The sequence below is a fragment of the Microtus pennsylvanicus genome, chromosome 10 (genome assembly GCF_037038515.1).
Source record: "Microtus pennsylvanicus isolate mMicPen1 chromosome 10, mMicPen1.hap1, whole genome shotgun sequence".
Taxonomy (NCBI): domain Eukaryota; kingdom Metazoa; phylum Chordata; class Mammalia; order Rodentia; family Cricetidae; genus Microtus; species Microtus pennsylvanicus.
The window spans coordinates 82,402,984-82,428,808 of NC_134588.1; the positions used below are offsets into that span (position 1 = coordinate 82,402,984).

Sequence of the window (25,825 nt, forward strand, 5' to 3'; positions counted from 1 at the left end):
CCTGTGGCATCCACGACCCCCATTGACAGGACCCTGTCGATTCCAGAACAACTGAAGTCTGCTCTCAGTGACTATGTGGCCAGGATGGAGGCTGTGAAGTTGCTCAGGAGCAACAAGAGGCTTGGCACTATCGGAGCCCGGATGCTGGGGGCCACCATGGCCACAGGGGATGTGCTGGTCTTCATGGATGCCCACTGTGAGTGCCACCCTGGATGGCTGGAGCCTCTCCTCAGCAGAATAGCTGATGACAGGTAATTTATTCCACCCAGGACCTTCAAAGCAAGGAGTGGGTCTGGGAGAGACAGCCCAGGCACAGTTACTCTAAGAACAGAGTATCTATCCACCCTTTGAGAAGCACCTTGGTTTCCACTGATCACTATTCCTTGGGATTTCCAGACAGTTGGGTGTTGTAAGAAGTGTGGGGAGTTACCGTTGGAAGGAAGGCTAGAAAACAGCTTCTACAACATCTAAATGAACCAGTCCTGCTAAGATGCATAGGAAGGGCGGCACACACCAGTCCGGCTAAGCTGCATAGGAAGGGCAGAACACTCCATGCCTGCCATGACTCCCCGACTTTGCCAGCTTCTGTTGGGGGAACAAATTTTTAAATCAGCCTAGAGCACAGGTCACCTATGCCCAGGGAGAAGGCATTAGATTTCCCCATCACTGGTTTTCCCAACAACTAACTTTCTTTACTCCTCTGTAGTATCCACAATGCTCCTAATTTTCTAACTAAACTGAGCCCTGGCGGATGTGGAACTGAGAGGGTCATACTACATCCCACAAGTTAGCATTGCTTTGACCCTATCATGCTATCTTTTCCACTCCCTCTTTCTCATCTCCACTTCTTCCTAAGCCTGACCTATCCGTCATGCCCCTCAATATGACTATCGTATTCAGAAAACCTAACCCTGGTAACTAGCTCCCCTAGGAGTGTGGGGAGAGGCTTACCCAGTCAACACCCATGCCCTCAAGCTGGCCTGAGACACGGTAGGACCTCCTGGCTCCCAGCTGGATGGAACTGTCAGAACCAGAGCTCCTGGTTCTTGTCCTTGCACTCTATGCTTGGTCTCATTAAGTTGGGGTGATCACACAGTAGAGAAAAATTTCTAAGCCAAGACAGAACCATTTGTCCCAATTCCATGGTGGACATCTCCACTTGTTCTTGGCCCATAGCCCACTAAGTAAAGGAATTGTGTACTAAGTTTAGCAACAGACTGAGTACAAGAAAGTTCACCAAGCCTAAAAGGAGGCTTTCTTTTATTCTGTTCCAAGTACCACCTCCCTCAAAATCCTAATCCCTTGCAGATCAGATTTCCAGACCATTCACTGTGAATAATCCCTACCCTGCTGTCACAGACGGGTGACTCGGGAGCACCTTGGAGATCATCTTGCCCTACCTCATGATCTCATGTTGAAAATCTCTTTGGGAACTAAGCAATGCTGTTGCCTCATGTCCCACTTTTCAGCGACTCCCATTCCTGATCTGTGGAGAGGCTCAGGCAGGTGTTCATGCTTTTGTTTCGCGAGGAGGGAAACTGAGACCCAGAGAGGTGAAACCGTGTGTGAAGGGTGTGAAGGACGGGTGTCTTCTTGGCTGTCTGGTACTGAGCTCTCCTTCAGAACCATTGAGGCTGTTCAAAGAGAAATGGCTCTGCTTACCCTTTCCCTGGTGCTGGGATGCTAAACACGGATCTCCTTCCTGTCAGTTTCCACATGCGTGCCCCTCAGAGCCCCATAGTCCTCATTGTAGGCAGAGGCAGGTGTACGCAGCAGGGCATTGGCTGTTACCCACAGGACACCCTCAGAAATTCCAGGAGCCTCTCTTCTGACAGTCCTGTTACTTCTCTGGCCCGCCCCCAGAAGCTCTGGTCTTGGGTATCTGATATGGTCTTCTCATCACTGCTCTCTGGGATTCCACCATCTTTTTGTCCTCTCACAGCCTCTTCCTGGCTCCTGATCCACTCTCTTTTCTCAGGACCGTCTTGTCCAGGTCACTGAGAGCATGAAAGAAAGCCACCTCTGCACTCTGAGTGATCCTCTCTGGACTCCACACAGTGGCACACTGAACATTGGGCAAGTCTAGGATCCCCTTACCTAGTCTGTGCAGTTTCTTCAAGGACTAGGCCCACCAGCTCTCCTGAGCTGCCTGACATCTGCTCAAAGCATGGCACACCACACCACACCACAGCACAGCACAGCACACGGCAGCACAGCACAGCACGTGACAACACACCACACCCCAGCACACCACACCACAGCACAGCACAGCACACGGCAGCACAGCACAGCACATGACAACACACCACACCCCAGCACACCATACCACAGCACAGCACAGCACAGCACATGGCAGCACAGCACAGCACGTGACAACACACCACACCCCAGCACACCACACCACAGCACAGCACAGCACACGGCAGCACAGCACAGCAAACCTTAGTGAAAGCGAAACGTCTCTGGTCTGAGTGCCAGAGCTATAACTGTGCTTTGAGAGAAGGTGGGCAAGGCTGTGCCTCTCCAGCCTGTGTCAGGAGACTTTCTCTCAACAGATGGGGACCCAGTGTCTCCAAAGGAGGAAAAGTCTCTAGGAGCTCTCATTACCCAGGAGCAGAAGGAGTATAGAGCAGACAGCGTGGCAGCCAGGCAGCTGCTTTGCAGAATCATGGCTTCCTCTACAGCCTGATCCCAGACTCTGGAGTCCATTACCAGCCCTGGTTCCCTGATCCTGACAGTGAGCTAGCTCTGGCCCTAGCCAAGGGGCAGCTTTGTCTGAATGTTTATTCCTCACTATCCTTTTCTCTCCTCAAACATTTGCCAGAATACACTGATTATATCATAACAAGACAGTTTTCTTTCTTACTGTTAAAGGCTTATTTATTTTTATGCATGTATTTGTATATATGTGCATGCATGTGTATTTATGTATAGCACAAGTGTTCTATGACCACAGAGACCAGAAGAGGATGTCAGTTTCTCTGGATCTGAATGAAATTAAGGGCCTTGTGAGCTCCTGACATGGGTGTTGGGAACTGAACCTGGATTCTTTGAAAGAGGCACAAGCACTCTTCCTAGCTGAGCCATCTCTCCAGTTCTGGAATGAGACGTTTCAGCCTTTTCTTTTATTTAAGGAAATTGTAAAAATAAATACGTTATTTTATAATAAGTACAATATTTGAGGTGCTCTCTGGGTCTGAGTGGTAGGTACACAATCCCTATAACTGTACAAAGCAACCCTACACCAAAACAATTGCTTTGGGGTGGTCTGGGATTGCTGACCAATGGCAGCTTCCTTATAGAGCTGCAATGTGGAAGACCAAGGCTATCTGCCGTATCCAGCTTCCAGCTGCCTTGTTCTGTCTGCCAGCTCTAACACCTAACCAAGCAAGGCAGAGAATCACACCTCTAAGTAAGGGAGTTTCTAAAGGAAAGGGGAGGTTTCTAGGAAGAGCTAAATGACTGCATCAGGCCAGGTTGTTTCCCACTCTCTGACTGCCCAGGGTCCTGTCGGAGGTACATTAAGTCCTTCAGATATAGCAAAGCCATACAGACGAGATGTAACATGGGTCACATGTTTAATAAAAACAGTCATGTTAGAAGGTAAAAACAGCTGAAAATAATTTTAATAATGTAAACATAGCATATTTAAAATGCAATATCAGTGTGGAATCAATATAAAATTATTGAAAGTTTTTACATTCTTTTTTCCTATTAACTCTTCTAAATTGGGATTCTTAGCTAGGACAAAGCACAGCTTCAAGGCTGACAGGGGCAAACGGCCTATGCCTGCTGCCCTGGGCCACACATCACATAGACCTTGTTCCTGTCCCCAGCTAGTGAGTCGCCTGTATCGTTGTTTATCCTCCGTTCTTTCCAGGAGCCGAGTAGTGTCTCCAGTCATAGACGTGATTGATTGGAAGACGTTTCAGTACTCTGCAGTCAAGCAGCTGCAAAGAGGGGTGCTGGACTGGAAGCTGGATTTCCGATGGGAGCCCCTGGGGGAACAGGAGCAGGAGGCCCTCCCATCCCCCATCAGCCCTATCAGGTGAGGCGCTTCTCTGATCTCCACACCTGGGACCCATTTCCTGATGACAGTGCCTAGCATATGGGATGGGTATGCAAACCAAACAAGCCAATGTGTAAAAAGCAGTCAGCCAGCTGCAATGCTGCTACCATTGTGATACCCTTCCAGAAGCTTCGGTAGATACCCAAGGTGAGGATGAGGAGGAAGATGACTGACCTTGGCCCCAGATAACACAGCAAATACCTTGGTCTCGAGTCCCTGCTCAGTAAAAAGGAAGAAAATAGATCCAGCCTTGAAAGTTGCTACTCCTGTGTCCTGTTTCGATTTCCGAACAATTATCTTTTTAAGTATTTTTTTTTAAAGAAATTTTCTACCAGCTAGCAAAACACTTCAAATTTAGTGTTTAAGACTACAGCTATTCTTCAAGCTCCCAGACTCTGTGGGTCATGAGCTCTGGAGTGACTCAGCCAGGCTGGCTGTCTCTACTCCACTGTGCCCAAGATTAAATTCCCAACATTATGACAGCGGAAATCCAGGTAGCCGGCTCTTAAGACCAGCTATTTCCCTGATGTGCTAAACTGGGTGGCTGGTACACATCTGCAGTCTACAAGTGATAACCACAAATTCCAAACCCTCTGAAAACCAAGCTTGTTGTCATAATGCACCGGGCAGCAGATGTGGTGGAGCCCACGCTGAGATCAGTGCCACCCTGACTGAAGAAACGTCAGTGCACCGCACAAAGTGCGGCGACCAAAGCTGAAGGGCAGTGTGTCATGTACGCTCCTTTCTACAATCCAAAAATTCTGAATTAAAACTCACACTAGGAGCCAGGGGTTGGTGGTCACACCCAAGTTTGATGCCAGCCTGTGCTGCCCAGTGAGACCTTGTCTCCAAAACCAAAACAAAGCAAAGTCAGAGAAGCAAACAGAAACAGAGAAAAACAACGGCAATGTTGCACTAGGAGGGTGGCCCTTTGTTTGTCCCGGCTGCCTGGCTAGCTTACATCCAAAATAACCACGCAGAAATTGTATTAATTAAATCACTGCCTGGCCCATTAGCTCTAGCCTCTTATTGGCTAACTCTCACATTTTGATTTAACCCATTTCTATTAATCTGTATATCACCATGAGGTTGTGGCTTACCGGGAAAGATTCAGCATGTCTGATTCTGGCGGCTCCATGGTGGTTCTCTCTCTCTGCTTTCTTTCTCCCAGAATTCAGTTCTGTTTTCTCCACCTACCTAAGTTCTGTTCTATCAACTAGACCAAGGTAGTTTCTTTATTCATTATTCAATAAAAGCAACACACAAACAGAGGGAACTCCTATACTGCAGCACCACAAACATAAGAGAGGAATAGCGAACTCAGAAAGAACCAAAATAACCACACAGAAACTGTATTAATTAAATCATTCATTGCTTGGCCTATTAGCTCTAGTTTCTTATTGGCTAGTTCTTACATCCTAAACTAACCCATCTTCATTAATCTGTGTATTGACACATGGGTGTGGCTTACTGGCAAGGTTCAGCCTGGCATCTATCTCCAGCGGGGCTACATGGCTTGTCTCTGACTCTGCCTTCTTTCTCCTAGCATTCAGTTTAGTTTTCCTGCCTATCTCTACTCTGTCCTATCACAGGCCAAAGCAGTTTCTTTATTCATTAACCAATAAAAGCATCACAGGAGGACTTCCCAAACCACAGAACTGTACAGCTTTGTATTTAAAATATGGCAAGGATGGTGCCTGGCACTGCATGGAACTTCTGTTTTCAATCCCCCACAAACTGCAGCTATGAACTATTTTGTTTGTTTGTTTTGTTGTTGTTTTGTTTTTTTGAGACAGTGTCTCACTGTATAGCCTTGGCTATTCTATAACTCACCACATCTGCCCAGCCAGTCTGGCCTCAAACTCACAGAGGTCCTCCTGCCTCTTCTTCCCAAGTGTGGGATTAAAGATGTGCACCACCACAGCTAGTTTGCATTAAGCCATTTTGAGGACTGTTATTCCCATCCATTCCCTTGCCCAGAGTTTCCCATTCTCTGCATGTATAAGCCATTTTATTTCCACCCAGGAAGGGTGGGAACCCATCTACAGAACTCCTGTTAGATTCATCTTAAAGGTGGGGAGGGAACAGATGAAAAAAGAAAACATAAGAAGGGGGGCGGGGAGAAGAGAAGCAGGAAGAGCCTGTGTGCATGACCTTTTCCTCTATTTGAGGAAACACCTGTCAGAAGCAACTTAAGGTAGGAAGGGTTCATGGTTCCAAAGGTCTCAGTCTATCAGGGCAGACAGCTTGACAGCAGGAGGGGCTCAGTCAATTCTCCATGTGCCTGAGGTGGTGGTGGCCTGTTCGCCCTGGTCAGATGGGAAACTAGACCAGAGCCAGGGATGAGTCTAACCTTCAAAGGCCCACTGCTAGTAACCTTCTCCCAGCGAGGTCCCACTTCCTAAGGGCTCCAAGCCTCTCAGGTTAGTGCTGTAGTCTGGGGACAGAGTGTTTAAAACAGGAGCTCATGGGAGACTTTTCACATTCAAGCCACAGAGAGCCTGACTGTTCCTTTGGTTTGGGCCTGGCAACTGCCTCCCTTGAGGTGTCTTATTTTAGCTAGAACCTTCTCCTTAGACACCTCTCTGGAGAGACTCAAGTGCAATCACTACTCCCTTCTATAGAAAAAGGCCTAAGGACGAGCTACAAAGACCTGGGCCAGTCTAGTGTTCCTTAATCTTAAGTCTTATTTTTATTTAATTGTGTGAGAACATGCTGTGTGTGCAGGTTTTGTAGGCAGATAGATTTATGGGCAGCTGTGACCAGTTTGACATGGCTGCTAGACCAAACTTGGGTCCTCTGGAAGAGCAGCAAACACTCATAACCAGTGAGCCATCTCTCCAGCACATAGTTCTCTTTATAAAACTCTTGGATTTCAAACATTGTTGCTCTGCTCCAGTCTTGTGGCTCAAAATGATGAGCTTCTTCAGAGCCCTAGGATCAGCTGTCTCATTCACTGAACCTGCTCTGGGAAGCCCCACCTAGGCTCTGTCTCTATGCTTGGGGTTGCCCTGTGGTCTCTTATCTGACTTCTCTGTGTAGGAGCCCTGTGGTATCTGGAGAGGTGGTGGCCGTGGACAGATACTACTTCCAAAACTCTGGAGCTTATGATCCTCTCATGTCACCTCATGGTGGGGAAAATCTTGAGATGTCCTTCAAGGTAGGTTCTATGTTACCAGTGGATGCGGGTGGTATCTCTGGAACCATGTGTGCAGTCAGCTCAGAGGTAGACATTAGGAAGGGCAGGTGTTGGGAATAAACTTGTGGGGAAATTATATAAAGTCATTACATCAAGATGTGTCAAACCTCCCGTGTCCTCCCAGGCCATGACTCTTGCGACCTATCTTGACTTTACTCTCAGTCTCCTCTGTGAACTTGACTTTCAGAATCCTCATCAGGAGAAGGTATACTATCAGCCATTCACATCTCAGTGCAGAGAATCCAGAGCTTCTGGTACATTCTCTGTTCATGGCACTCTTAGCATCTAGGGAATCTTTTATGGTACCCACCAGCCAAATGTGAAACCACTCTTGGCATTGTGTAGTTCCTTCCAAACAATGGGTATTCATTTGACTTCGGACCTGCTGGGCATAGCTGTCCTCTCCGTCCTGGGAACTGTGTGGACAGGCACCACCCATACTTTCTGTTCCACCCTGTTCCTAGCATTATTCTTGTCTTTCAGTCATACCCACTGCCCCAAACCTAGTCCAGAAAAGATGTCCATCATCTCCCATGGCAGGCCAATCTAATGTGGATGTGTGAATTACAACAAGATTGTAGTTTGCATAATGTCCAAATGAAAAAATCTGAGGTTCTCTTTGAGTCTTCTGAGGTATCTTGGGGCATAGTGTTTAAGAACTCCATGCCTAGTGTGATTTTTAGTTCTTGAACCACAGCCTGTCCCAGCATGATTCAATTGTAATTTCTGTCACCAAGTATGGAATACCTTTATTCTTGTCCATTGAGCAGTGGGGGTCAGGGAGAAGCTTCTGGATGGAGTGAAGAAGACTAAGGAAGCTGTGCTTTCATCTCTAGTGTCTTTGCAGGAGACATCACTGGCTCTTAGAAATTCCCTGGCCACTGCAGACATGTTTTCCCTGGGAAAGCATCCTCTGGTCTGCACATTTCCAGGTGGCGTGTCCAGGCAGGTCACAGGGGTCAGCCATCACCCCTCAATTCCATTCTAGGACAACTGCCCTCTGAACCTCTCACCTCACTGCCCTGCTCCCCACACTGTAGGACTGAGGAACTATGTTCTAAGGATATGAACTGGTCATTCTGGCATAGACTTCCTGGTCTTCTGTCAGTCGCTCACAGACAGAGGGGTAGAAAGAAGAGCCAATCACCTTCTCCTTCTATGACAGACCTGGCTTTGTGGCGGCTCCGTTGAAATCCTTCCCTGCTCTCGAGTGGGACACATTTACCAAAGCAAAGATGTCAGCTCCAGGGCTGACCCTGAGGTCATCTTGAGGAACAAGGTCCGCGTTGCTGAGACCTGGCTGGGGTCCTTCAAAGAAACCTTCTACAGGCACAGTCCAGAGGCCCTTTCCCTGAGCAAGGTAAAGAGGGGCTGCTAGGGAGTCTTTGACCAACATAAGTTCACTAGCTTTGGGCCAGCCAAGGAGGTCCCTCTCTTATTTCTGGCTTGAGCTTCTCTGAGTTGTCCCTCTAGAGTGATCCTTCTACCTGGTGTGGCTGTCCTCTGTCCCTCCCATCACCTCCCTGGAGTCTCACACTTGACCTGGAATTCCCATACTGCTATAGGATGCTGGGAACCAGAGGGAGATAATGGATGAACCACATCTCTGAGGGTCCTTTCATCCTGAGGGGTAATCAAGGACTACGGAATAACCAAGACAAAGAAAAGATTTGATTATAAAAATAAATATGAATTACCAAAAAAAAGTCACAGAAAAGTTGAAATTAAAACATGTAATTAATGTTATTCCATAGTCCTTGATACCCCTCAGGATGAAAGGACCCCCAGAGTCACTGAGGATTTTAATCTTTGGGCTTTGTTGTTGTTGTTGTATTGAGCATCATTTTCTCCACTCTCATGTAATGGATATCAATTTAGTATTTTCTCTTTATTTTCAAGGGACACTTGTTTAATGTCAATATAGATTTAATTTATAAAAGAACCCATAAAAAGAACTAGCCAGGCTGTTCTGATGTACCTGGGCTCTAGACAGGCTCAATAGAGCACAGCATTTTGGATGAAGTTAGCCCAACATAACATGTAAAATATTTACAGCTTTTTTGGCCCTCTGTGTCTTACTGAAAACCAGAGCCCACCAAGAGGGAACACGAACATGGAAATTACCCCCTCCCTTTTTTATTTCTCCTTTCCCATTCCCTCCTTCCTCCTTCCCCACCCCATCTCTCCATGTTTGATTATTCCAGCACCACCTTAAATCCTCTCTGTTCCAGGAAATTTATACTTCCCTTCTAGATGGGTTTCTTCATATCTTACCAACACAGCCTAAAACAGTAAACTAGTGTTGAGGGCTGGTGTCCATTTTCCTACAGTTGTATATAAAGGGAGGGGCCAATGTTGCTCAAATAAATGCTTCACCAATGGAGAAAATTAAAACTTAGGGAAGAAGAAAAATCAACTTGCCTTTCCTCAGTCCCCACCCTTGTAATTTCCCAGCTAATTTAATCTCCACTACCTCTGTTCTAACTCATGCTACAACCCAGGTACAGAGTCCATCATTTCTTCACATTCCAGAGAAAAGACTTTAAGGCTCAGACACCATGGTCTTTGTAGGCTGAAGATTTGGGGGTCTGTGAGAAGGGGTAGTACTGCTTCCAATCTTGTTGGTTCCACACCTCTCTCCAGAGAAGATACTTGACTCTGTACCTTCTATACCTCTCTCAACATATGAGTCTTCCTCCATTGCAATCCTGTCCCAGTCCTTCTGTCTCTTCACGTCTACCTCCATTCCTCTCATACTGTCTGGGTTTGTGGGGAACAAGCTTTCCTGGTTTGCTCCCCATGTCCTCCTCCACCTGCAGGTTGCAAAGCCAGACTGCACGGAACGCCGGAAGCTGCAAAGGAGGTTGGGTTGTCGGACATTCCACTGGTTTCTGGCCAATGTCTACCCTGAGCTGTATCCATCTGAGCACAGACCCAGGTTCTCTGGAAAGGCAAGGCGTGACTCAGGGGAGAAGGGAAAGAAAGAGAGAGGGTCACTTGCTAATACATGAGCATTCATCCCTTACACCAGGCAACCTTAGCAGGGCTTCAGAGGCCTTTGGACTCCATGTTCCAGCCTCCTGCCAGCCAGAGGAAAGCAGCGGTGTTCCCCTATAACCCCTGCCAGATCCCTTCACCAAAATGAGTGTGGCCAGACTCCTTATGGAGGTTTGTGTCTTAAGATGAGTGACCTGGGCTTGATCCAGCTTACCATGTCAGAGCCACATACATCAGGATAAGGTCTAAGGAGGACAAGGGATTAGAGTCTGCTTCATGGCATCTTCAGAGTAGAGGTCAGATTCACATCTTTGTGGATGCCCATTTTCAGCTCCACAACACTGGACTCGGCTTCTGTGCAGACTGCCAAGCAGAAAGTGACATCCCGGGCTGCCCTATGACTTTAGCCCCTTGCAGTAACGACCGGCAACAACAGGTGGGTGATGATAATCCTTGAGATGATTTTCAGTGAAGAAAGACAAGAGATGCTGTTTGTTTGGGTGCCCTTCAGTTCCCTTCAAAGTAGCTCCTCCATGTGGCCCCATGTCCCTTGACAGGCCATGGTTTCTCACTGTGAGGACACATCACAGGTACACCCACATCATCTTTACCTTAGATCTGGACCAGCATCAAAGAATGGAGCATCTCATTTAGAAGAAACAGGCTGCTTAGTCAGTTCTTGAAACTGGCAGAAGGGGAAACTGTCATAGAAACACCAGCCCAGAAATTTCTACCCCAGATCCTCCTGGCTTGAGGAAGGGTCCAAGAATCTTAGTAGAAAAGAAGTAATAAAGTTGGGAGAAGAGTCAAGAGTCACATGGACCCTTTGTCCCTTAGGAAGGTCACTGTGACCCTTAGGAAGGTCACTGTGACCCTTAGGGTGCTCTTATTTGCTGGGCAAGGTAGCTGAAAGCTGTCCATCCTGGCTGAGGGGCCATGGGTCCACTTCTTTTTACAACTTGAATAACTCCTCACTGTAGACTGGCCCCTTATCTGATTCAGACTGTGATGGGGGATCCTTTGAATTGATCTGTCATACATCAAAATTACCCAACAAAAGCAAACAACAGTTAAGGAGGACCTAGAGAGCCTGGGGAGAAGGGGAAAGCATCTTCACAGGAAGTTTGGGGCCCAGCCTTGCAGGGCAAGCCTAGGACATCTCTGTGGAAGCTGGTCCAGCCTTGCAGAGCAGCCTAGAGTGCTGAGCATAGGCTCAGGGATTGAGGGTACACAGGGAAGGGGTTGACTCAAGATTCACTTGGTCTCGCCAGCCTGGTCTACAAGAGCTAGTTCCAGGACCGGCACCAAAAGCTACAGAAGAGAAACCCTGTCTCGAAAAACCAAAAAAAAAAAAAAAATTCACTTGGTCTCTTCTATCTATGTAGTTCACCATTCTTTCCTAAAATACCAGTGTGTATTTATACCAGATATATTAGTGAGTTTCCACATCCCTACCATCTAAACTCCTGACAGAAGCATGGGAGGAAAAGGTTTCCTTTTTCTGCTATATTGTTTTGTTGTTGGTGGTGGTGGTTTTATTACCTCACAGTCTCAGGAGGATTTCAGTTTTACTATGGGAAGGGCCTGGCAGTGGGAGTGGCTTGGTCTATGGGGCAGAAGTATGACACAGTTGGTAGCTTGCTCACATGGTGCAGACTAAGGAGCAGAGAAAGCGAGCTAGGTGCATAAAACCCTCAGAGGCTTTGCTCAAGTGATCAGCTTCCAGCAGTCAGGCCCCACCTTCTGAGGCCCCACAGCTGTCAAAGCAGGGTCAGGCATTGGGGCATGTGAAACTTGAGCTTACAGGGACTACTTCATGTTTAAACCATAACACTGAACACAAGAATGAGCACATGAAGAGTAAGTGAGGAAGTCATGTGTCAGGGTGATAACTGTTCAAGCTTTACTGCCATTTGGAGCCAGGTTTGAATCAAGTTCCCTTTGGCTAGCTGTGAGATCTTGGCAGGCTTATTATCATCTGAGTCTTGGTTTCTTCGTGTGCTGTAGGCTTCCTTTAAACAGAGAGAATATTTATTCTGTGTATTTTTTTATTAGTAAGGTCTCTGGAGCTTGCAATATTGGAAAGTCAGTAAACTGACCCACACCAGGGGGAAAAAAAAGCCTAGATTAAAAGAGGATGAAATGCCCCTTTCCATACAGTCACTGAGCTCACAAGAAAGAAATGGGAACAAATATCCAGGAACTAGAACTCAAGTGGCAACTGAAAATAAACTCAATGTGTATGCTGGGCTTTCTTGAGAGGTGACAGGGTCCGTGGCCAACAACCTCAGGAGCTCAGGAGTGTGGCTGCAGGAGAGAGAAGTAAGAAGAGCTCAGCTTCAGCTCAGTAGAGATGAGGTTGTGATGAGACTTCATATTAGCCAGCTTTGACCATCACAGAGTAGCCTGTCCCTGCAAAGCTGCACTAAAAATATCTCTCCCATGACCACATGAAAACCAGGAAGTCATCTGTCTACTGATGAGATTTTGAGTAGGAAAAAACATTACTCTCCCTTGAGAATTGCCTACAAGTTTGTGGGATATGCTTGGGGTTCAATTTTTTTTAAATTGTTTTTATTGAACTATTTATTTTTCTCTGCTCCCCTCCCTTCCTACCCCCTTTCTTTAGGGTTTAAACTTATGCTAACTTTACAGTTTGGGAATATTTAAGCAGGGCACACCACTATATTTAATTGGCAAATTAGCAGGGCCTGGTGCAAATGGAAGATGTGATGTCGCTCATTCAACAGTTATTAAGAATTTCAAGACAGTGGCAGCAGTGCATAGATTGAACCAAGAGCATGAAAACTGTCTGAGCACAGGACTCATGTGACTGTGCAGGGAGCTGGCTCAGAGTACACAGTTAACATAAAAATCAGTTTAGGCTACATCAGGCAATAATGAACAGAAGATGGATCGATTTGCCAAAACATCCCATCCAATTGGTAAGCACAGGAGCCTCACAGTTAAAGACCGTCTGTAAAGGTCCACACAGTCTAGCTCTATAAAACTCCGGAGGCCCTGGGAACCATGATGGAGACAATGGGAACCATGATATAAGCAATGGGAACCATGATATAAGCAAGGGGAACCATGATGGAGAGACAATGGGAACCATGACAAAGAGTCTGCAGACACCACAGTGAAAGCAGTGGAATTAGTCAGGGGTAGGGAAGGTGTCCCTAGAAGGAAATCTACCTAGGCCTCAGAGAGCTCCATCGCCTGCCCTTCCAGCAGTGTGCATCCAGCACTTGCAGCCTTTTAAATGACCTTATCTGCACACAGGGAGCAGAATGAACACCAAAGAAGCATGCCAGGATGTAGAATTAGGAATGTGAGAAAGGCCAAGGTACTGGGGCTTCAGAACCCAGGAAGAGCCTTGCTGGCTTCCCCTGTCAAAAAGAACATAGTCCTGCTGTGTGTTCCTTTGTCTCCTCATGGCTCTGGGAGAAGGTGTCTTTTGGGCTTTGCTAACTGCCATCTCCTCTGTCCCAGAACCTGGAGCACACCAGCAGGAAGGAGATTCTCTTCGGCAGCCCACAGCATCTGTGCTTCGATGTCAGACAAGAACAGGTGATTCTGCAGAACTGCGTGGAGGAAGGCCCTGCCATTCATCAACAGCATTGGGACTTTCAGGAGGTAATTAATCCATTCCGGAAATACCAGTTGATCACAGGGAACTTCCAAGCAGCTGACCTTCTTAGCATGGCATCCTGGGCTCTTCCGAGACACCAGGTACTCTCCATGACACACTCCTGTTGTTGAGCTTAGTGGCTTGACATTGGAGTTTCTGGTGAAAGTAAAACCAACCCAGCCTCAGGAGATGTACTAACTTGTCCTTGGCTATTACAGGTCATTAGCTTGGATCACAGGTAGGATGGAGAAGCATGTTACAGAAACAACCACTCAGTGGTGTGGACTGGGGAGTGATGCAGAGTAAAACTGAAAAGAAGTAGATATTGATATGTAAATATGTAAAGTTCCTGAAGACCCTTCTGAGTGGTAAGAGGGATCTTGGCCCACAGCAGGAGCCAGGAAACGGAGTGGGGGCATTTTGTAAGTGGGGCCCCTGGCAAGCAGGGAAACCCGATCCTGTTTTAGAAGACCCATTAGATAGCATTGGTAGGAGAAGATGGGCAGGCGCCAATGCAAGAATTCACCCAACATTCTACTGGACTATTTATAACATAAAAGTGCTGCAGGCAATCCAACCATCTGTCTATAGATATATAGAAAAAATGTGGACATCTATCCTGAAGCTTTCCACTTAGAGTTATCTACATCCTAGAAGTGATTCCATGTGGTGAAATATTACTCAGCATTAAAATAGAAGGAAGTTCTGTCATGTGGTAGAACAAGAGTGACATTTGGGGATATTAAACTAGATTAAATAACTAACACACATACATACACATCCCAAAACTGTATCATTCCACTTTATTCATTTTATGTAAAGCAGTTAAGCCCGTAGAAGGATGGTGATTACCAGTGGCTGGGTAAGGAAGAAAAGGGAAATTACTGTTTAATGAGTAGAGAGTATTTTTCACAATGAAAATAGTATGAAAAATTCATGTATTTAACTTTTCTAAACTTTATAGTTGAAAATGTTTTAAATTTGCTAAATTTTGGTGTGTTTTTCTATAGTAAAAAGAAAGAAGGAAGTGAAGTATTAGATTTTGCTCTAACACAATAAATCAGAAGAACACACAAAATGAAAGAGGCTAATTTAAAGGAACCATATTACAGAATTTTATTTACATGAAATGTTTAGTGTCATAAGTCACCTTTTTGGGGAATGACTTCTGCAGTCTAGCCACAGTGGGTTTGTATGTTCCAGGGTAGAGGCATGAGGATTAGAAATGTTAGGAAGAAAGAAACACAAAGACACAGATAGTAACGGGATGGCAACTCTGTGAAAACTTTATGTTAAATTCTGAGTTCACCTGTGTTTAATTTTTAAGTTTTATATTCTTTTATACCCCAATATCCAAGAGGGGGGTGAAGGTAAAAGACTGTTTTAACATAACACAGAAGACAACCAGAACAGTTACTTGCTTTAATAACTGAGATATCAAGTCATCATTTCCTGAGTAAAGTATTTGATGTTTGGAGCAGTGAACACACCTTAGACCAAGTATCCTATAGGCAACCACTCCCTATGTCAAACCTCCTGTTTTAAATGAAGGAACACAGGAGTATGCTAGAATTCTCTGACCCTTGGTTAGGGTGGAGTGGATCCACCTCTAAAGGGCCATCTTAATGTCCTAAACACCAAGTAACCACACCCTAGGTCAGGATATCTTGTTTTGTAGCCACACCTGTTGTCAACAATTTGAAAAAGCAAAAATAAGCTCAGACACTCTGACCTTCAGACAAGGTGGAACAGGATCACCTCTGTGTGTGTCCCAACAGTTTAGGTGAATGCATAACCACAGAAAGAAGACCAGTAATTCTCAGTGGCTAGTAGGAGCCAGGAAGGGCAAATGACTGCTAATGGGTAGTGGTGTCTTTGGCAGTGATGGAAATATTCTGGAAAATAATAAGGACAATTACAGCCTATCTTTTGGAAATTTTCAATAATGAGCAAGAATTTGTAACATTATGGCTAAAGCTGTTTAAGTTTGTAAAGAAATCTAATTTTCTTGAAAAGAGGATGTTATGGTCAATATTGATTCTGTTGGAGTAGAGCCATACCTTTCACGTGGATGTCTAAGTAGACCTTCAGGATAGCCTCAGTTTTACTCTTTACTGCAACCTAGTGGCCACAATTTCAGATTGCAGGATTAGCAGAAGTTAGCACTAATGAGGAAATGGCTCTGATAGCCTAAGTTTGTGAATGTAGTGATAACAGTGACTAACAAGACAGCACAAAGACTGAACACACCCTAACCAGAGTCACTCTGACCAGAACTTTCTAAGAAATGACACATTGAGGACAGTCACCTAAAAGGAAGCCCACACTAGCTCAGAACAGAGAAATAGATGGCTATTTACTAGGGGTAAACTCATGAATCAGAATCCTCCACTTGATCCGAGATCAGAAACTGAAATCCACAACTGGGACAGAGGGAGAGGCCAGAAAGAGAGTGGACACATGCTCTGCATCAGCATATATAGTATAAGAGGCCACGCCCCAGTGGGCGGGTTACCACTTCCTACAGCACACAATCATTTAACAGCAATATAATTGGGATCAGGATCCCTTAGACTTGAAAGACATCTAAATTTTAGAAATATTTAAATTATGTTTTCGCCGGGCGGTGGTGGCGCACGCCTGTAATCCCAGCACTTGGGAGGCAGAGACAGGCGGATCTCTGTGAGTTTGAGACCAGCCTGGTCTACAGAGCTAGTTCCAGGACAGGCTCCAAAGCCACAGAGAAACCCTGTCTCGAAAAAACCAAAAAAAAAAAAAATTATGTTTTCTATTAATTAAAATCCTGCCACTCATTCCAGGCTAGTACATACCACCTCCATCAGTCTTTTAGTGCTCAGAAGAAATCTTAAAAATGTCTTTCATTGCTGACTTTGTCAGGAATTGTCTCCTTCCTTCTCTTTTCAGGATGGAACGATCATTCACATCCTTTCTGGGAGATGCATGGAAGCTGGGGCTCAAGGAGACAGTAAGGATCTGCACTTGAGTCAGTGTGATGGTAAAAGCAGCCAGCTGTGGCGATTCGACCAGGTCCACCCTGTGGATGAACGATGAGTAACAGTGACAGAGAGCAAAGCAAATGATCAGCTTCACATTTCTGCTCCTGTGTGTTCTGAGCCTTCCATTGTGCCCAGGCTGCCGGTATAGGAGAGAAGAAAATGACATATATATATCCATGTGCCTCATGTCATTGATTGATAGCTGTATTTATAGAAGAAAAGCAATGGAGTCATTGTATTCATCTTCAGAAATGTTCATCATGAAATACAGGAGAGTCCTTTCTTGACCTACCAAATGTTTAACATTTGCTTTTATCCCTGACTGTGGAAGAGGCATAGACAATGTCTGACAGATCTTCCAGGAGACATCAAATGCAGTGGATAACTTTATCTGACCCCAAGTAACCTTTACTTGGATGATGTGGTATATGTGGTCCAGTGTGAAAGTTAGAGTGAAGGGTGTTTAATGGTCTATGCTCCAAACCATTTAATTAGGCTTACTAGCATATATTTTCTCATTTATTGAGCTCTAGCTCAAGAGGAAGCAGAAGGGAATGGAGAGGAATGGAGTGGGGCTGGGAAGAAGGCTGGAAAGAGATTTGTCCTGACTCTCCAGCTCAGGTTGGCCCATGAAGAGTCAACAGAGCTAGGTAAGAGTTTTTCATCTTCAGGGCAGCAGCCCCCTTGAAACTCTCTACCTCCATTCACCTGCTCTAGCCTTCTCTAGCTCAGCCATGCACAACCAGATTTCCTCACAGTGTAGTCTTTCTGAGTCACCAGTGCTGGAAGGATCAACACATCTGAGCATTCTCATGAACAAAAGTATCATGGTAGATAAACTCCCTTGACGCCCTGGTAGGAGAGCTGTGCTGGCTCGATGAGAAATAGCAAGCTTTGAAAAAGGAAAACCCTCCCTTGAATGGAAATGCCACCACTCCAGCCAAAATCTTTACAAGGCAAAATGGATGTGGCTGTTGAATATTCTTGAGGCTTGGCGGGGCCATCTATGAACCAACAATGTATGACAAGGACCCCCTAAATGTGGATTCCTGTTGAATGCTCATGGTTGAGTGATATCCACCTCAGCCAGAGCAGAACCAAGGTGTAGCCACAAGTGTTGCTGAGTGAGTTAGGAAGCTGTTGAGAAAAAAAAAACAGAAAAACATTCTTGCCCATTTCTCTCTGGATGTAATTAGCTCTGTATATGGCAAACTTAAAATTTCATATTAAAGATGCCTTTGACCTTTTGACTGTCTTTGAACAATTGTTTTAAATAAGAATTAGGAAAGAAGCTTGCATTTCTAAAATACCCAACATGTATGTATTTCTTCCAAGTCAATGCCCGCTGTGTTTCTCCAACCTTAGAATTGATCTATACTAACTAACACTATCCAATATGATGCCACAAACCCACTGTGACCATTTTGATGGAAATTCTGTACAATTCAGGAAATTTTCCAACTGTTCCTTGATTGTGCTGGCTACATTTCAAGAGTTCAGTAGCCAGCTGTGGCTAGTGGCTACTAAACTGAGAACAGTTATAAAATATCCCACCATCACAGACTTTATTACTGAATAGCACTAGCTAGACCCATTCCCGAGTATGGAAGAAATTTTACCCACCATCTTCTTACTTCAGACCTGTCTGTATTTAAAATGAATTCTCCTGACATGTTGAGGCAGGGATGGAGCTTTCAGATGATAACCTTGTAAAGGGCAGTAACGGTTGAAGAGCAAACATTTAAAAAAGATCTCTATTCTGAAATGAATTCTGTGATTAGCATTGTCAGTAGCTGAAGCTGTTGGGATAAATTAATATAATTAAATAAAAGGCTAAATTCTGTTGTATGAGTTGTACTTGGTGGTGATTAACACCTTGGGAGGTCTGCAGAGCACAAAGCCTGGGTTCTAGGTATGTTTAATGTTAGCGGCCTGGTGTGGGAGGTCCTTCTGTCTATGTGTTGCTTTTATTGGTCAATGAATAAAGAACTGGCTTGGCCTATAGCATGGGACGAGGAAGGCAGAGTCAGAGAGAGATGCCATGGAGCCACCGCCAGAGATAGACATGCTGAAACTTAGCTGGTAGGCCATAACCTTTGGTGATATACAGATGAATAGAAATGGGTTAAATTAAGATGTAAGAATTAGCCAACAAGAAGCTAGAGCTAATGGGCCAAGCAGTGTTTGAATTAATGTATGGTTTTCTAAGTGGTTGTTTCCGTGGAAGAAGGGTGTGAGGTTTCTTCAGCCTGAATCCCTCAGTCATGGCTGGTTCAGGGGAGGACAACCAGGGAATAGGGAGAGATGCTTCCTTGGCTTGGCAACCCAGGGTATGGCTTTTCCTGTGGACTCCCCAGGGCCAACCTTGTGCTGTGATTCCAGGCTTGTGAATCACCCGTCTTCTATGTCTGGCCTACACAAATCCAGATAGGCCCTAGGGAATCCAGGGAAACTGCACACCTCTCTTCTATAAATGGCTTCCTCAGGTTTGGTTAGGCCTTGGCGGGCCACTCCTGAGAAGTGGTGCCCTCCTCCTCTTGTGCCCCCTCTCTATCATTGGCCTCACCTGGACTGGCAAGTCCATGGAAGGTGCCACCCCTCTTCCACAGCTAGCCTTCAAAGGGTCTGCCAGGCCAGGGAAGGGATGAACAGTCCTGGAGAGCAGGCTGGGATCCACAGCTGGCCTCTGCTGGACCAGACAAGTCTTGGTGATTCAGGGAATCTACACCACCTCTTCCACAGCTAGCCTTCAAAGGGTCTGCCAGGCCAGGGAAGGGATGAACAGTCCTGGAGAGCAGGCTGGGATCCACAGCTGGCCTCTGCTGGACCAGACAAGTCTTGGTGATTCAGGGAATCTATACCACCTCTTCCACAGGTAGCTTGACCAGGGCCTGCCAGGCCAGGGAAAGTGTGCCCCATCATTGATGGCTGACCTTTCCAGGACAGGATAGGCCCTGGGAAGTCAGACTGGGGAAAATGCTTAGCCCTCTTCCACGTTTGGCCTCCAGAGGATGAGGCAGGGCCTGGAGAGTCAGGCCAGGGTTGTTGCGCACCCCCTCCTCTATGGCTGAGCCTGACAGTTCTTGGGGAGCCAAGCTGAGGAAGATGCACCATTCTCCTCCATATCTGGTCTCTGCATGGCCAGAAAAGTCCTGGGGATCCAGAACGGGGAAGCTGTGCCCCCCTTCTTCCACAACTTGCCTCCACAAATTAGGGCAGGCCCTGGGGAGACAGGCTGAGGCCAGTGTGAACCAGTATCCCAAGGCCAGGGTATCACTGGCCCAAGTTAGGCCAACCATGGAAGTGGGAATGCAGAATCATCTGCCTGCCACCGCAGGACTGGCCCTGTCCTGGGAAGGCCAGATATGGACAGGGTTGTGGCATTTACCTGGCCTGGCTTCCCTGGTTCTATCCAGCCCTGCGGAGGACAGCCATGGAAGCAAATCCCCTGTCCCACCTCTCCAGGTATGGTATAACCCTCTGAACACCAGGTATGGAAGAGGAGAGCTCAGGAAACCTGTACTGGCTCCACAGGGTCCGTGAGAACTTGCACATGCCAGCCATAAAAAGTGGGTTGTTTCTTCTGTATCCTGATTCCCTGCTGCATGGTATGCCCTGGTTATGCTGGCTGGTGTAAAGGTGGGTACAGCTTTCCTAGTCTGACTCCCCAGGGCATGATCTGGACAGTCCCAGAGCCTCTTGTGAATGTAATGAATTTCCTGCATAGCCTTGCTGAGATGGTGAATCTCCTTGTACACCTGAAAATATTTCCTGACAACCTTGTTCTGAGGGGGAGAGTGACCCAGTCTCAGAGACCCTGTTCAGGAGGAGAAGGTCCCAGGGTTCTTCAGGAGATACTGATGGTCCTAAATTTTCTTTTTCAGATATGGGAGATCCCATAGTATTTTGGACAGAGAAGGAGATTCCCAGAGATCCTGGGGTAGACGGAAAAGTTTCTGAAGTTCCTAGGAAAGAGTCTGATATATTACAAGCCTTTTTAGTGGATGACAGAGGTTTTGATGTCTCTGGCATAAGGGGATACTGTTGTAGAATCTGCAGCAAAGAAGGCAGATTCCCTAGAGAGTCTTGAGCAGGTGGTGAAGTTTCTATAATCCCATGGGTAGATGGTATTTCTAGAGTGCTATGCTTAGATGGTGCTGTTTCTAGTGTCCCCTATGAAGATTCAGATAGTCCAAGATCTCCTAGATCAGATAATGATAATGACCGTCCTAAATAAAGGCCCTTGGTCTAAACAAGTGACTGAAGCCTCTTCAGATGACAAGGAAGTATCTGGAGACCCTTGAGCAGATGGTGAATGTCCAAGAGATTCTTGGGCTGATATGGACAGTCCTAAAGCCCCTTGAGTAGACAGTGCATTTCCTGAATAGATTTTCTGCAGTGGTGAATCTTGTAAAGTCTCGTTTTCACCCGAAGACATTTCCTGTAAACCTTTATCTATTAGTGAAGGTCTAATAGGCCCCATTTAAGATGAGGCAGATTTCACAAACCATTGGTCAGATGGAGAAATTCCAGAGCTTTGTGGGAAACTGTTGGTGATCTCAATATCACTTGGTCACTTATGGAGGGGCCTACTGCACCTTTGGCAGACGTTGAAAGTCTCAGTGTCTCTAGGATTGATGTCAAAGTTTTAGAGACCTTGAGATAGATTTTAAAGTACTATAAACCTCTTCAGAAGATGGCAAAGGTTCTGACGTCTCTAAAGCAAACTGGGAAGTACCCAGAGGCTGTTCCAAAAAAGTCTGAATTCCTACAACACTTAGAGCTGATGGTGCAGTTACTATAGACCCTTGGGCAGATGATGGTGTTTTTCTAGCACCTTGTGTAGATAGCGATGTTCCTAAAATATCTTTTAAAGATTGAGAAAGTCCACAATCTCGTGGAGTAGATGATGAATGTGCTAAAGCCTCTTGAGCTAAAAAAAAATTCCTCTTGGGAAGATGTGGACATTTCTGGAGACTCTTGATCAGATTTTGAATGTCCTACAAACTCTTGTGCTGATATGCAAGTTCCAAGAGCCCTTTGCACAGATAATAAATGGTTTTTTAAAACAAGCATAACCAACCGAATACAAGAGATAGAAGAAAGAATCTCAGATTCTGAAGATACCATAGAGAAAATAAACACACTGATCAAAGAAAACAGCAAGTCCAACAAACTCTCATCACAAAACATTCAGGAAATCTGGGACACAATTAAAAGACCAAACCTAAGAATAATAGGAGTAGAAAAAGGAGAAGTGCAGCTCAATGGTCCAGAAAATATATTTAATAAAATTATAGAAGAAAACTTTCCCAACCTAAAGAAAGATATACCTATGAAGGTTCAAGAAGCATACAAAACACCGAATAGGCTGGATCAAAAAAACCATCCCCTCGCCATATAATAATCAAAACACAAAGCATACAGAATAAGGAAAGAATATTACGAGCTACAAAGGAAAAAGGCCAAGTCACTTATAAAGGTAAACCTATCAGACTTACACCTGACTTCTCCATGGAAACCATGAAAGCCAGAAGGTCCTGGATAGATGTACTGCAGAAACTGAGAGACTATGGATGCAAGCCCAGACTACTATACCCAGCCAAGCTTTCATTCACTATAAATGGAGAAAATAAAGTTTTCCAGTATAAAAACAAATTTAAACAATATGCAGCCACAAATCCAGCCTTACAGAAAGTAATAGAAGGAAAATCACTAACCAAGGAGTCCAACAATGACCACAATAACTCAGACATCTAGAGACCCTTCACCAACACAACTCAAAGAAGGGAAACACACAAACTCTACGACTAAAAAAGTGACCGGAGTTAACAACCACTGGTCATTAATATCACTTAATGTCAATGGACTCAACTCACCTATAAAAAGGCACAGGCTGCCAGGCGATGGTGGTGCACGCCTTTAATCCCAGCACTCAGGAGGCAGAGGCAGGTGGATCTCTGTGAGTTTGAGACCAGCCTGGTCTACGGAGCTAGTTCCAGGACAGGCTCCAAAGCCATAGAGAAACCCTGTGTCAAAAAACCAAAAAAAAAAAAAAAAAAGAAAAGAAAAAAGAAAAAAAAAAAGAAAAAGAAAAAAAAGGCACAGGCTAAGAGATTGGATACAAAACCAGGATCTAACATTCTGCTGTTTACAAGAAACACACCAGGGCTGGAGAGATGGCTCAGTGGTTAAGAGCATTGCCTGCTCTTCCAAAGGTCCTGAGTTCAATTCCCGGCAACCACATGGTGGTTCACAACCATCTGTAATGAGGTCTGGTGCCCTCTTCTGGCCTGCAGACATACACGCAGACAGAATATTGTATACATAATAAATAAATAAAATGTAAAAAAAAATACAAGAAACACACCTCAACTACAAAGACAGGCATCTACTCAGAGTAAAGGTCTGGGAAAGGCTTATCAAGCAAATGGATCTAAGAAACGAACAGGTGTGGCCATACCAATTTCTAACAAAGATCTTACTACAAAAGCCTGTATGCTACAAAACTGGAAAATGTAAAAGAAATGGACACTTTTTTAGATAAATACCATATACCAAAGTTAAACCAGGACCACGTAAACAATCTAAATAGACCTGTTAGTCGCGAAGAATTAGAAGCGGTTATCAAAAACCTCCCTACCAAAAAAAGCCCAGGAATTCTACCAGAACTTCCAAGAAGACCTAATACCTATACTCCTTAATGTATTTCACAATATAAAAACAGAAGAGTCATTGCCAAATTCCTTTTATGAAGTTACAGTTACCCTGATACCAAAACCACACAAAGACCCAACCAAGAAAGAGAATTACAGGCCAATCTCACTCATAAACATCGACGCAAAAATCCTCAATAAAATACTGGCAAACCGAATCCATGAACACATTAGAAAAATTATCCATTATGATCAAGTAGGCTTCATTCCTGAGATGCAGGGCTGGTTCAACATACGAAAATCTATCAATACAATCCATCATATAAATAAACTGAAAGAACAAAAAACCATATGATCATTTCATTAGATGCTGAAAAAGCATTTGACAAAATTCAACATCCCATTATGATAAAAGTATTGGAGAGATTAGGGATATAAGGGTCATACCTAAATATAATAAAAGCTATTTACAGCAAGCCGACAGCTAACATCAAATTAAATGGAGAGAAACTCAAAGCCATCCCACTAAAATCAGGAACACGACAAGGCTGTCCACTCTCTCCATACCTCTTCAATATAGTGCTTGAAGTTCTAGCAATAGCAATAAGACAACATAAGAAGATCAAGGGGTTCAAATTGGAAAGGAAGAAGTTAAACTTTTGTTATTTGCCGATGATATGATAGTGTACATAAGCGACCCCAAAAACTCCACCAAAGAACTCCTACAGCTGGTAAACACCTTTAGTAATGTGGCAGGATACAAGATCAACTCCAAAAAATCAGTTGCCCTCCTATACACAAAGGATAAAGAAGCAGAGAGGGAAATCAGAGAAGCATCACCTTTCATGATAGCCACAAACAGCATAAAATATCTTAGGGTAACTAACTAAGGAAGTGAAAGATCTATTTGACAAGAACTTTAAGTCTTTGAAGAAAGAAATTGAAGAGGTTACCAGAAAATGGAAGGATCTCCCTTGCTCTTGGATTGGGAGGATCAACATAGTAAAAATGGCAATTCTACCAAAGGCAATTTATAGATTCAATGCAATCCCCATCAAGGTCCCATCAAAATTCTTCACAGATCTTGAGAGGACAATAATCAACTTTATATGGAAAAACAAAAAACCCAGGATAGACAAAACAATTTTATACAATAAAGGAACTTCTGGAGGCATTACCATCCCTGACTTCAAACTCTATTACAGAGCTACACTGATGAAAACAGTGTGGTACTGGCATAAAAACAGAGAAGTCGACCAATGGAATCGAATAGAAGACCCGGATTTTAATCCACAAACCTATGAACACCTCATTTTCGATAAAGGAGCTAAAAGTATACAATGGAAGAAAGAAAGCATCTTCAACAAATGGTGCTGGCACAACTGGATGTCAACCTGTAGAAGAATGAAAATAGACCCATATCTATCACCATGCACAAAACTCAAGTCCAAATGGATCAAAGACCTCAATATCAATCTTAACACACTGAACCTGATAGAAGAGAAAGTGGGAAGTACTCTACAACATATGGGCACAGGAGATCGCTTCCTATGTATAACCCGAGCAGCACAGACATTAAGGGCAACATTTGTCTGTTGCGGGGTTGGTGAAGATCTTCTCCCAGTCAGTAGGCTGCCCTTTTGTCTTATTGACTGTGTCCTTTGCTTTACAGAAGCTTCTCAGTTTCAGGAGGTCCCATTTATTCATTGTTGCTCTTATTGTCTGTGCTACTGGGGTTATATGTAGGAAGTGGTTTCCTGTGCCCATGCATTGCAGGCTACTTCCCATTTTCTCTTCTTTCTGGTTCATTGTGGTCAGACCTTACATTGAGGTCTTTAATCCATTTGGACTTCAGTTTTGTGCATGGTGATAGATATGGATCTATTTTCATTCTTCTACATGTTGACATCCAGTTATGCCAGCACCATTTATTGAAGATGCTTTCTTTTTTCCATTGAACAATTTTAGCTTCTTTGTCAAAAAATCAGGTGTTCATAGGTTTGTGGATTAATATCCAGGTCTTCGATTCTATTCCATTGGTCAACATCTGTTTTTATGCCAATACCAAGCTGTTTTCATCACTGTAGCTCTGTAATAGAGCTTGATGTCAGGGATGGTAATGCCTCAAGCAGTTCCTTTATTGTACAGGATTGTTTTGTCTATCCTAGGTTTTTTGTTTTTCCATATAAAGTTGATTGTGAAGAATTGTGTTGGAATTTTGATGGGGATTGGATTGAATCTACAGACTGCTTT

The 25,825-nt window shown here is 44.7% G+C and overlaps 1 protein-coding gene across 2 annotated transcripts in view; it reads left to right on the plus strand.

Annotated features, from left to right (window-relative positions):
• Window positions 1-18,759, plus strand: part of Galnt15 (polypeptide N-acetylgalactosaminyltransferase 15) — a 28,755-nt gene extending 9,996 nt beyond the window's left edge. The window contains exons 3-10 of one of the 2 annotated variants that reach the window (XR_012912092.1): window positions 47-251; window positions 3,881-4,048; window positions 7,112-7,229; window positions 8,434-8,628; window positions 10,088-10,206; window positions 10,597-10,701; window positions 13,761-13,904; window positions 16,825-18,759. Coding sequence is in view for 1 of the 2 variants with exons in the window: in XM_075988795.1 (XP_075844910.1) it covers window positions 47-251; window positions 3,881-4,048; window positions 7,112-7,229; window positions 8,434-8,628; window positions 10,088-10,219; window positions 10,597-10,701; window positions 13,761-13,904; window positions 16,825-16,971 (1,214 nt within the window). In the remaining variant the exon portion in view is untranslated. Of the gene's footprint in view, window positions 1-46; window positions 252-3,880; window positions 4,049-7,111; window positions 7,230-8,433; window positions 8,629-10,087; window positions 10,220-10,596; window positions 10,702-13,760; window positions 13,905-16,824 lie in introns of both variants that reach the window. The other variant, XM_075988795.1, reaches the window with a different exon arrangement.
• Window positions 18,760-25,825: the final 7,066 nt, after the last annotated feature.